We start from the raw sequence: 13,385 nt of genomic DNA on the forward strand, positions 1-13,385 counted from the left end.
ACGTGTCTGAGGCCCACTTACAAGAGCAGCGGCAGATGCCTCCTCACCTGTTGGACAAGGGTGACTTCCGGCCCAGCCCAATTGCCCCGAGAATCCCCGAGCTGAGCCTCTCCTCAGCCAACAGGTTCTGCCGGCCTTGAAGCGTAAGCAGGATTCGAATGACAGCCTCTGTCAAGACCGAGTCATTCTGCTCCGTCTGCACCAGAGACAGCTGCAGGGCCTGGTGCCACCAGAGGAACAGCTTTGCTTCTTCCTGCACAGAGCTGAGGGTGCGGGGGGTAATCAGGGAGAGAGCCTTCCACTCCACTCACCCAGACGTCCACACGGCAGCTTTCAGCATCAGGGACATCTCGCCCTGTCAAAGCTCAGGCTGACAAGCTACGACGTTGATAAAGTACTGGGACAGTAAAGGAGCAGCTGACATTTACTGCCCCTTCCACACGCCAGTCACCATATATGAGCTCGATGTCCTTGTAATCAAGTGAGATAAACGCTGCTACCCCTACCTACTGAACTGAATCAAAGCTAAAGGCGGTGCTTCAGAAATGCCTGTTTTAGGAAAGCAAAAGCCTGCTCATAAAATCGGTCCATGCAAGGGAAATCTTCCCAAAACAGTCTTGTTTCTTGGGTCTCTGCACTGAAATGGACACTAATCTAAGCCCAAATTCCCAGCTATCCCAACCTGTGGGTTGGCTGTAGCAACCGGAGGGTCAGCATACCTCGGATACACCTGTTCCAACCACTTGCTTAAGAGAAGCAGCACTTTCATTTCATTCCTTAGTGTCTGCTCGCTATTTAGACACTGAAGCAGGTAGACGTAGAGAGTCAAGTAGCTGCCAAGGGACAGGCACTCCTGCAGAAACTCTTCAGTGGTGAGCTCGGGTACCTGAAGGGACACCAGAATGGGGCCCCATCCTAGATTCTGGTTGAGGGAGCCTAAGAAAGGAACACCGAGAGGAGAGAACAAGGTAAGAGCAAGAATCAAACTACTTAACTGCTCTAATGAGCCTTTCACTTTAAAATTTAAAAGCTTTATGTCGAGAAAACACCACTCACATTGGCCTCAGAGGGCCTGACAATGTCTCACGGTTTGCACTGCAAGCCCTCAAGCTTAATGTCTGTGTCCTGGCTGTGGATGATGCCAGTGTAGAGGGTTAAGAAGTCAGGCGTTGTGGCTGCATTTTCATAAATCCCTCTCTCACCATACTATGACCATTAAAATCACAGACACTGCCTGTCCCGGTCATCTAAGAATTTTAATTTACCGAATACCATTTTCAAGTATGTTACGAACACTTCAGCTTTTCTGGGGGATATTATTTATTACTTTATGTTGGGGTCCTTTAATGGACTGAAACCTGGTATGGAGTCGACGATAAGAAAGCAAAAGAGAGAAAGAGGCTGATATTCCCTGGCTTACGCAGAGGACCAATAAAGCCCTTGACACAGGACTTGCATCGCTCACGAAGGCACCAGGCACCCCCCGAGGGGGTGAAGGCACAAAGGCTCTTCTCGAGAGGGTCTTAGAAGCCAGGGCAGGAAAGTGAGCACGACGGGTCTCCACGCTCCAATCAGCCAGAAAAAGAGAGAGAGAGAGAGAGAGAGAAAGAGAAAGAGAACACAGGGAGGACCTAAGCTCTGATGGAGCAAAGGTACTGTAATGATTTTTCTCTGAGTATATGTAGGCTGTGGTACAAGAAATTTCTTTCGGCAATGATAGAGATCAGAAAACCAAATGTACAGTAACCATTACCAAGGGAACAAGGGATAATATGGTCACAAGGTCAGGAGACAATTCATATCTCAAGAAAGGGGAGCGAGACTAAGCAGTTTTGTCATAAAGACAATGTTTACTAAAGGAGACCCAAGCCTGCCTCACACAGTGACCTCACTCCCTGGGAGCAGCGTGCTGTTCCGCTTGAAGAGGGACAAAGGACTCATGAGAGACAGCACGTAGGAATCCTCCCATTAAACACTCCCTGAAACTTTATCCATCAAAAGTATTTTTTTAAGCATCAAAGTTTCATTTGACTCCTATCTTAAATACACAAATTCTTGAAAATGCTTCATAAAGAGAAAAACTGAATTTGATTTCAGTAACAATTAGTAAACAAATCTGGAGCAAGAGGGTTATCCTGATGCTTCTCAGTTTTGGGGGCGGGAATGCGAGTACGGTGACATGGGGACAGCACAGAACTTTCCACAGGGGGACATGGGAACATGGAGGCTCGTGTGCTGCCAAGGAAGGGCAGGGGCAGGTCACAGGCACCTCCCGGCATTCTCAGTCCAGTAGTCGTCCTCCTCCCCTACTGTGGGCATGAGCATGTGTATCTGGGCATCAGAGTTAAGAGGTACTGCTCTGAGCAGTTCTTCTTAACCAGGCCAAGCTGTTGCCAGAATCTGCGAGTTTACAGGTAGGAAATAAGAAAGACAAATCAGGAATGGGCATGGGGGTAAGGGAGAGAATTTCTTCATAATAGTTAAAACATATGACAAAAAGCAATAAAAGGACCTAAGAAAATTTTTAACAAGTGACAAAATAGAGGAAATTAATATAGTGGATAATTACAAAGATTCTGGTTTATAGCATTTGCTTTTAGGACTATGACTAGGCCTATGACAGACACAATTTACCTATCACAAGAGGATTGGTCTGACACTACAAAACCCCTCATTTTAATGAGTTAGAGGTTCCCTTCCTTGAAACAATATGGTAGCAACATGGGCCAAAGGTTGTCTTCATGAAGAAAACAAACTATACCCTGAAACATGAACAACATTTACAGAGATATCAGAGAGGTACAATCCTTCAACGGGAAGGGTCTGGAAAGGTATCTCCTTCAGTGAGCGCGCTCAGTCGCTCAGTCGTGTCTGACTCTTTCTAACCCCATGGACTACAGCCCATCAGGCTCCTCTGTCCATGGGATTTTCCAGGCAAGAATAATGGAACGGGTTGCCACTTCCTACTCCACGGGATCTTCTCAACCCAGGGATTGAACCTGTGTCTCTTGCATCTCCTGCATTGGCAGGTGGATTCTTTACTACTGAGCCACCTAATCTTCCCTGGAAAAGATGGATTGACTGAGAGCCTACTGAGGGTAAGAGGGTACTCTTACCCTCCTTGAAGTAAGCAGTGATGCAGGCTTCCGTCGTCTCGGCCATGTGGCGGACAGAAGCCAGGCTCTGGCAGGCGGCTGTTAACAGTGGCAGCACCACCAGCCCGTGCACCTTTTGCCCGATCCAGGTCCGGATACTGCCTCGTAGGAACTCTGCCGTTGGGACAGTGGCATTGTTCATCATCATTAGGACTTCCATGAAGAGGCTGCTGAGGGCCATGTGGCGGGTCTGGCTATCCAGATCTAAAAGGGAACACAGACACATACCTGCAAAAGGCTGCTGGACAACAGTGTTTCAAACTGGCTGCTCTCCAGGGGCCAGAAAGAAAATCCTGGATAGTGCTTAGATTTTACAGATAGGATGTGGCATATAAATACTCTGAAGAGCAAAGCAGGAACTACTGCAAGACCTTAAAACCTTTTTTCCCCTCAATTTTTCCTAATTTTTTTAAAATTTAAAAAAAAAAACTATTTTTTATTGAAGCATAACTGACCTACAATGTTGTGTTAATTACTACCATACAGCATAGTGACTCTCACACACACACACACATACATTTTTTCATATTCTTTTCTATTATGGTTACCACACGATATTGAATTTAGTTCCTGGTGCTATACAGTAGGACCTTGTTTATCCATTCTATATATACCACTTTGCATCTGTGAATAATGATTTTAATCTATCTTTTAATATGACTCATGGGAACAAAAATGATTCCAATAAGCCTCCTAATAGATCGCAGCCTCTCCCCTTCCCATTCACCATCAACTGAGCCAACAAATATTTTCTTAAAAACCAGAACTGATCCTGATTAATGTTTCTAGTATGCCACTCTTGTAATTAAGATGTTTCTAGAATGCCTTTGCACTCATCTCACACGCTAGTAAAGTAATGCTCAAAATTCTCCAAGCCAGTTCAACAGTACGTGAACCGTGAACTTCCAGACACCAAACTGGATTTAGAAAAGGCAGAGGAACCAGAGATCAAACTGCCAACAACTGTTTGGATCATCAAAAAAGCGAGAGAGTTCCAGAAAAACATCTACTTCGGCTTTATTGATTATGCTGAGTACCAAAGAATCGATGCTTTTGAACTGTGGTGTTAGAGAAGACTCTTGAGAGTCCCTTGGACTGCAAGGAGATCCAACCAGTCCATCCTAAAGGAGATCGGTCCTGGGTATTCCTTGGAAGGACTGATGTTGAAGCTGAAACTCCAATACTTTGGCCACCTCATGCGAAGAGTTGACTCATTTGAAAAGACCCTGATGCTAGGAAAGATTGAAGGTGGGAGGAGAAGGGGACCACAGAGGATGAGATGGTTGGATGAGATGGATCGAGTGATGGACAAGTAAACTCTGGGAGTTGGTGATCGACAGGGAAGCCTGGCGTGCTGCAGTCCATGGGGTCACAAAGAGTCAGACATGATTGAGAGACTGAACTGAACTGAGAATGCCTTTCACTGCTTTGCCTGGCTATTATTCAATCTTCATGGCACAGTTACATACAACCAACTCTAAATCAATTTCTCCAGCATTGCCAGCTAATTCTTCTGTTTAGGTTTGTCATAGCTTTCCTGCCAAGAAGCAATTGTATTCTGATTTCATGGCTGCAGTCACCGTCCACAGTGATTTTAGAGCCCAGGAAGAGGAAATCTGTCACTGCTTCCACCTTAAGCCGGCTTTTTCACTTTCCTTCTTCACCCTCATCAAGTTCTTTAGTTCCTCTTCGCTTTCTGCCATTAGGGCGCTATCATCCGCACATCTGCGGTTGTTGATGTTTCTCTTGCCAGTCTTGATTCCAGCTTATAACTCATCTAGCCCAGCATTTCTCATGATGTCCACTGACAGGTGAATGGATAAAGAAGCTTTGGTACACACACACAACAGAATATTACTCAGCTATAAAAAGAAACACATTTGAGTCTGTTCTACTGAAGTAATGAAGATGAACCTAGAGCCTATTATATGGAGTGAAGTAAGTCAGAAAGAGAAAGACAAACATCATATATAAAAGCATATACATGGAATTTAGAAAGATGGTACTCATGACCCTATTTGCAGGGCAGCAAAGGAGACGCAGACAGAAAGAACAGACTTTCAGACACAGTGAGGGAAGGTGAGGGTGAGATGGTTTGAGAGTCGCGCTAAAACACATACATTACCATATGTAAAATAGATAGCCAACTGGAACGAGGCCAGTGCTATGTGATAACCTAAGAGAGATGAGGTGGGATAGAGAGGGAAGTGGGAGGGAGGCTCAAGAGGGAGGGGACATGTGCATACCTATGGCTGATTCATGCTGATGTATGGCAGAAACCTTCACAGTATCGCAAAGCAACTATCCTCCAATTAAAAATAAAATATTTAAAAAAAAAAAATGGTTGTACCCACTTACTCTGTACTCACAGTATATGAGAGTTATGCTGCTGATACACATCCTCACCAACACTTGGTATTGAAACCTTTTTATCTATTCTCGTGGGTGTGACAGAGTATATCATCAAGTTCTTAATTTACATCTCCTTGAATATTAACAAGGTTTAGTATGTTTTCACATGTTTATTGGTTATTTGAATATTCTCTTTTATAGCATGTCAATTTAAGGGTCTGGTTCATTTTTTCCTGCTGGGTTGTTTTTTTCTTCCTTATTGTATCCACTGTGACAATCGTAGTCATATTTAACGTAATTACTGATGTGCATGCTGTGCTAAGTCGTGTCCGATTCCTTGTCAGCCCATGGACTGTAGCCCATGGCTTCTCTGTCCATGGGATTCTCCAGGCAAGAATACTGGAGTAGGTGGCCGTGCCCTCCTCCAGGGGATCTTCCTGACCCAGGGACTGAACGCCATCTCTGATGTCTCCGGCACTGGCAGGGGGGGGTCTCTGCCACTGGAGCCAGCTGGGAAGCCCATCTTAGCTACTGTGTGTACATGCTGAAGTCGCTTCAGTCGTGTCTGAGTCTGTGTGGCCATAGCCAACCATCCGGCTTCTCTGTCCAGGGATTCTCTAGGCAAGAATACTAAAGAGGATTGCCATATCCTCTTCCAGGGGCTCTTCCCGACCCAAGGATCAAACCCACATCTCTTATGCCTCTCACATTAGCAGGCGGCGTCTTTACCACTAGTGCTACCTGGGAAGCCCGTCTTAATTACAATATGCTTCCAATTTGTTCCTCCTAGTCTACATTCCTTTTGCTCTCTTTTATTTTTTTTAAGGGATTATTTCTTGTTTTTCTACTTTTTCTTTAGTTTGGAAGTTAAATATTCTTTTTAAAGAATATTCTAAAATATTCATTTTAAATTAAATAACATTTTCATAGTGGTTATCATACAAATTATATCATGTATTCTTGAAAGTCTGAGGTTGGTTGGCTCCCAGACAATGTTAATGAAGTCAGACTTGATTTAGATTTACCCTTTATATTTATACCAGTTTCATTGTTCATCCTTAGTCTCCTATTTATCTTCTCTTTATTATCTCCTTCTTTCTAAACAGATTTTGATTATATTTTATGGTTCTTTTTATATAATATCTTAAGCTTAATGTTTAATTTTTGATGTTCTTTCTTAAAATCAGTTCTAAATATTTTAAGTTTCTATTATTGTTCCTTTGGCCATCAATTACTTAAAAGTTTGCTTCTTCATTTCCAATGTACATGTTTTTCCCCTCTTGGTTATATTTTGTTACTGACTTTTAAGTTCACTGCACTGTGGTTAGAATATGTAATCTATTTGATACCTGTCCTTTAGAACTGATTAAGACATGTTTTGGAGCTCCCCAGATAGCACAGTGGTAAAGCATCTGCCTGCCAATGTAGGAGATGTGGGTTTGATACCTGAGCCAGGATGATTCCTTGGAGGAGGAAATGGCAACCCTCTCCAGTTATTCTCTCCTAGAAAATTTCACAAACAGAAGAGCCTGGTGGCCTACACTCCATGTGGTCGCAAAGAGTTGGACATGACTGAGTGACTGAGCATGCATGGAAGACATGCTTTAATCCTGGTAATGCATCAAGTTTCTTAACTGTTCCATGTGAGACTGACACCGTGTGCATTCTGTACTTACAGGGTGTATCACTCTCTACATACTCATTACATACAACTGTGGTATACAGACATCACACAGTCTTACTGGTTTTCTGCCTACGTGATCTATCAGTTACTGTCAGACATGTGTCAAAATCTCTAGGAGTGAATTTGACATTTTTCATCCTAGTTCTGTCAATTTTCACCTTACGCATTTTCTTCCTGGTGAATTGAACCTTACATCAATTTCCAGTGACTCTCTTCATTTCTTTTTTAATAATTTTATTTATACTTATTTATTTTTGACTGTGCTGGGTCTTTACTGTTTTGTGGGCTTTTAACTGCAGCACGCAGGGGCTACTCTTTAGTTCCAAAGCACAAACTTCTCATTGTGGTGGCTCTTCCTGTTGCAGAGCACAGGCTCCAGGGCGTGTGGGCTTCGGCAGCTGTGGCAGGTGGGCTTTAGAGCAGAGCCTCAGTAGTTCTGGCACAAGGGAATAGCTGTTCTGCGGCATGCGGGATCTCCCCAGATCAGAGATCGAACCCACGTCCCCTGCATTGGTAGGCGGATCCTTTACCACTGAGCCACCAGGAAAGCCCTCCTTATTTCTAATAATGCTTTTTTCTTATTTATGTATGTATTTTTCATGCAAATCCAGGGTGGGAAAACACACTGGAGATCATTTGGCTTTGTGATGCTTTCTGCCTTACAGTCCTATCTATCTCACATTGATACAGCAATATCAGCTTTCTATTTTAATCTGCCTAATGTGACTGCCTTGTAGAAATCTTTCTATATCCTATGATTTAGATATACTTAGGAATAGCTTAAAACCAGGTGGTGTTGATTATTAATCTAATCTGACAATCTCTTTTAAACTTGACCACCTGCCCATTTATATTTACCAATATATATTAAATTTTATCTTTTTATTTTGACTATTTTTCTCACCTTTTCCATCTTTCTTTTTTAATAAATTTATTTTTAATTGGAGGACAGCTGCTCTACAGTGTTGTGTTGGTTTCTGCCATAAAACAACGTGAATCAGCTGTAAGTATACATATATCCCTTTTCTCTTGAGCCTCCCTCCCACCCCCAGCCCATCTCATCCCTCTAGGTTGTCACAGAGCACTGGGCAGGCTCCTTCTGTTAACAGTACCTTCCCACTAGCCATCTATTTTACACACAGTAATTTATATGTCAGTAGTACTCTCTCAATTCGTCTCACTCTCTCCTTTCCCCACTGTGTCCAAAAGACCGTTCTCCACATGCTTCTTGCCTTCACTGGATTGAACGTATTTTGGTCAATCCTTTTTATCTCTTTCTACTGACTCAGAAATTACATATTTTCTTTTTTTCTTTCAGTGAATTGCTTAGAATTTTTACCATTCATACTCTATCAAGGCACACATTTAACCAATTTCTTGACCCCCCTCAAACAATATTAAAACCTTAGAATGCTTTTAACTCAACTCCCTTCCTAACTATATATTTGTGGTCATATGATTTAATTTTAGCTTTTGCTTTTTAAATCCCTAAATGATGATAACTATAGGTTTATATCAGCAGTTTTGTTTATATTTACCCATATTTCATTACTTTCTCTGCTTATTTTCCTTCTTGAAATTCAAGCCTTTCACTTGTGATCACTCCACTTCTACCTAAAGAACATGCTCTATTTAATACTTCCTTTAGTGATGTCCACTGGGACAAACACTCTCAGGTTTCAAGGAAAACATCTTTATTTCATCCTTATCCTTGAGATGGTTGTTCTTATTTTACAATCCCAGGTTACAAGCCATCTCCTCACAGCACACTGAAGGTGCTGTTGCATGTCTTACAGTTTCCACTGGCGCCACCGAGAAGCCAGCTGTCCATGTGAAAGTTTTTCTTTCTTCACCAGTGCTTCTGCAGTCTCACTACAGTATGTACAGGTGTGAATTTCTATTTACCTTGCTTGGGATTTGCTGGGTTTAACAAACCTAAGGATTGCCGTCTTCCTTTCTCAGAGCAGGTTCATTTCTAACTCATCCTTACCCTGAGGATGCTGTCCTGTGTGGTTCTGCATGGGAGCTCCTTTCAAGGCTCCCAGCCTAGGCAGGGCCTGGGTTTTATAGCCTCCCCTAATCCAAGGAAGGTCAGTAAAAGCCTGCAAGCTAAAAGGTAGCCTCAGCACTCCATCTATTTTCATGAGCTCCTCCTTTCACTTACTTTCTGACTTCTGAGATTTTCTGCCAACTTGTCAATAAGTTTAATCTTTGGTTTCTTAAAAACATTTTATTTATCCAGCCTTCTAAGCTGTTTCTAGCAGAAGAGGCAGTCAGGATGTCCAGTTTACCAAACTGCTAGGAGTATAAGTTCTCATATAAAGTTCCCTTACAAGCCTACAGGTGATTCTGAAGTGCCCTCCAAGTTCAGAGCTAAACATCCAGGAAGGCTGCTCACTGGACAGTCTCTAGTTCTCTCTTAATCATCACAGTGACTTGTCTAACTCAGCCCTCAGTCCACTTAACCTCACAGCAGCAGCTGACAGTATCTACCCCTCCTTCAAGTCCTTACAATTCAGGCCTCCCCCCATGCTGAGATGACAAGTGTCCAGGCATCAGCCTGACCACTGCTTCTCTGCAAACAGAATGACAGTGTCCTGACCATCATCCTGATCTCACAATGTCTTACACACAGCAGGAAATGATTTACCGAGTGAATACATGACTTCTCCAAAGTCACTTACCAGGTGGGTTAAAAACGATGATATCATCCAAGAGCTTAGACATTTCCTGTTCAAGGACTGCTAAGGTGATTTTTCCATTTTGTTCCAGGGAGCTGAGGAACTGAACCATCTGATGAGTGAAGGCTCGGCATTTTGGAACTGCATCCTAACAATAAAAAAACCATCATTCAAATAAGTCCGGCCAACAGTGTTACCTGAATGTCCCCTGGGAGCACAGCACTGCGCTGACTGCCCCAACAGGGAGTGGGAGGACAGCGCAGGGAGCCCGGTGAGGACGGGTGTGCCCAAGGACCCTGCGCTGGGGGAGCAGAAGTCTCATCACACTCAGACTGGAACCCACATTCTCCCAAATCCCAGCAGCAGTTTTTACTGCATTAATAACATTAACCACACACTAAGTACTTGCCAGGAGCTTCTCCAAAAATTTTATGTTCACTGCCTAATCTGATCTTCAGAACACATTAAAGGCAAGGTATTATTTTCAGTTCAGCTGAGAAAGCCAAAGAATGACAGTGAGCTGGGGATATGAGTTTGTCAGACGTTATACTCATGTTCATTATTTGCTGCCATTCTGTTGCCAGTGACACTCAGATCAGCGAACCAATAGCCCACTGCTGTCCCCTAATCCTTTTCACCTCTTGTGAGCATGTGGCACTGCTAGCAGGTAAAGGCTTACTAGGAGAAATAAATGAAACTCAAAGCCCCCAGAAGCCAAAATGACATAGGATCCTTCAGCTTTTTCTGCTGAGCCACTGCAGGGTTTAAGACAGTCCTCAGCGGCACTAATACTACCAGCCCTGAAGAACACTCTGCCTTCCACAGCACGCGCAACTTACAAGATGTTTCTGGCTGTCAGTAGGAACAGAAAGGCCTGCAGACACTTTCAGGAGCTTCACAATTAATTCAGCAGAAGATTCCTTTGCCAGGATGATAGATGGCTGGTAATGGCTGCTAAAATAACCCAGCACACTCTGATATGACACAATATCCACAAGATGCCACGAGAGTGAGCTTGTCTGTCCAAGGAGAGTAAGTAGAGGAGAATCCTAAAAATGAAAACACACATTCCTTTAGTTCCAGCGCTCCCATTTTTCCAGAAATATGTCTTTATTGAGCCCATGGAGTGACCACTAACATTGCCTATTATGAGCATAGAAGAGTTAAGACATCAAATAAGCTTCTGCTCAAGGCAGAAGTACTCATGAAAGTAATAACTGAAGTCTTGGCAAAACACATTAATGTTAAGATTTAAAGTATTCAGAATCCAGTTTTCAAAGAAACTCTGTGATCTTGTGGTAGAACAGCAATTAATGAGATATAAAATGAAATTGATTTTAATACTATAACTTGGTGTGGTTCCCTTAGACTATAAACTGTCTGAGAAAACCAGGCAGATAGTCGAAGGCACATCCCATAGGCCATGCATCTATTCAAACCAGAAGGGGCACTAGGGAAACTGAAAAGCAGCAATTTCATAGAGAGTGAGGATCTAAGAACTCTGCCAAGTCTTGATCACAGGCTCTCTAAAAACTTACTGTTTGGTCCACCAGTTGATCTTCCTTTGCCAATAAAATCATCATGAAAAGAAGGCAGACAACCATGCCCCGGGTCTCTGGGCGGGGACTGGGACTCCAGGCATCAGAGAGCACACTGACCCAGTTGACTTCACAGAGAACAGACCCCAAAAACAAGAAGCAGCTCTTGGGGCTTCCTCGCTCCACCTAAAAGGAAACAACGCTTTTAGCTATCTATTGTATCTTAAAAATGTATATACATCAATGTTTACTAAATTATATCTTTTAAATTACTCTTTCTCCTCAGATTATAGAAACTATTTATAACTCTATCCCCCACTCGAGAGATTTAGACGTAATATTTATTTTTCCTCCCATGTTCGATGTGTGGGAACATCTTTCAGTTTGTTTGGAGTTCATTATTTATTCCACTAGTTCTTAACAGGAGAGGAATGATCTTTCCTAGCTCCAGGTAGGGTGACAAATCTCTGCCACAGTCAGTCACCGGTGCTCAAGGGAGCCTACCAAAGTCCTCAGATGTGCTGGCAAGACCAAGGTGATATATCCATTAGTCACTGCTGTCCAAAGCTGAATGTGCACCAGAACCACCCGGAGGACTTATCTGGGGATGGGGAGGGGGTGGGTATATCCACAGAATTTTTAATGTCCTATATCTGGAGTTAACAAGTTCCCAGGTGGTTCTGATGTTGCTAATCCCGGGACCATACTTCGAGACAATTATATTAGCATATTTAATTTTCATACGGCCTTTTTAGTATAATGTGACATTGTAAGTACATCTCTGTATCATTAGTCTTCATAATTTTTTGATAACTGCATAATGTTTAATTAAGTCCTATTTAAACTATATTAGAGATGGGGGGCAAATGTATTATAAAGTATTACTATATAATCAATATCAAAGTTATCTCTTATGAGTTCATTTCAAGACTCTTCAAAATAAAATATGTCTAGCTATAAATTTTTCCTTTTTTTAAAAGAAGATTAGAAAGTTCAACTCCATTTGTAAAATCACAATCAATGGAATCTGATGATGATTCATGTCTTCCAGTTACTACCATAATTATATCATGCTATTTACTCTTTTTCCCATGATTTTTCATCCTCCTTTATAATCTGTTCTCTATCTTGACCCTCAGCCCCCTCAAAATCATACTTTACTATGCCATCAAACTCATGGAACTAAAAGGTTCCCAGCTTCTGGGCAGGGCAATCTTCTACCCTTAGACTAAAACGACTAGAGATACAAAGTCTATAGCAGCCCTTCATGGACCATTCTATTTAATCTGTCATATAGCTAATGCTGCCTTCTTAAATGCTCTCTTTCAGCTCTTTAGACAAAGGTTCAATTCCATATTCATAATAATGATGAATATTTACATAATGCCTGTCTCATATACTAAACCTAGCTATAAAATCATTTTTAACCTTGTATTTTACTAAGACAACTATCCTCAGCTTTCCTTAGAGCTCAGCTACAGAGTTGTGGCTGACAAGACCACCACTGGAACACTAAAAGACTGCATTAGATTTTACTCAGTGTCATAAATTTATAACTATGGATCTCCAATAATTGAAGCACTTAAAGTGTCTCAATAATAAATGTGACATTAGGTTAACAGTGAACACAAATGAACTGGTAACTATGAACAAATAAACTGAAATGGTCATAAAAAGCTAAGACAAGATTAAAGACTTTTTAAAACAGAAACTTAAGAACAGCAACAAAAATGCCCAACTGGTATGTGACACTACTGTGCCTATTTTCTGTACCTATTGCTTCTACTGCAAAAATTCCCACACACTTATTGGGACTTTTTCCAGGTCATTCCAGGTCTTTATATGACTATGATGCATTATTGGCTGCTATAGTAACACTTCTGTCACCTATAACCAAATTATCCCTTATATAACTCTTAAAGAAACTAATGCTTGAGTATCAACTTACATTTTACTTCAATAGAAATTTAACAAT

General features: G+C 42.0%; 1 protein-coding gene across 3 annotated transcripts in view; it reads right to left on the bottom strand.

The window, feature by feature from the left end:
• Window positions 1-13,385, bottom strand: part of EPG5 (ectopic P-granules 5 autophagy tethering factor) — a 130,770-nt gene that overhangs the window by 9,368 nt on the left and 108,017 nt on the right. For 2 of the 3 annotated variants that reach the window (XM_061130929.1, XM_061130928.1), the window contains exons 37-42: window positions 11,411-11,596; window positions 10,712-10,921; window positions 9,876-10,020; window positions 3,117-3,359; window positions 720-936; window positions 48-263 (exon numbers count right to left, since the gene is read on the bottom strand). In XM_061130929.1, coding sequence (XP_060986912.1) covers window positions 48-263; window positions 720-936; window positions 3,117-3,359; window positions 9,876-10,020; window positions 10,712-10,921; window positions 11,411-11,596 — 1,217 coding nt within the window. The remainder of the gene's footprint in view (window positions 1-47; window positions 264-719; window positions 937-3,116; window positions 3,360-9,875; window positions 10,021-10,711; window positions 10,922-11,410; window positions 11,597-13,385) is intronic. The other variant, XM_061130930.1, reaches the window with a different exon arrangement.

Source organism: Dama dama, chromosome 27, assembly GCF_033118175.1.
Source record: "Dama dama isolate Ldn47 chromosome 27, ASM3311817v1, whole genome shotgun sequence".
Lineage (NCBI taxonomy): Eukaryota > Metazoa > Chordata > Mammalia > Artiodactyla > Cervidae > Dama > Dama dama.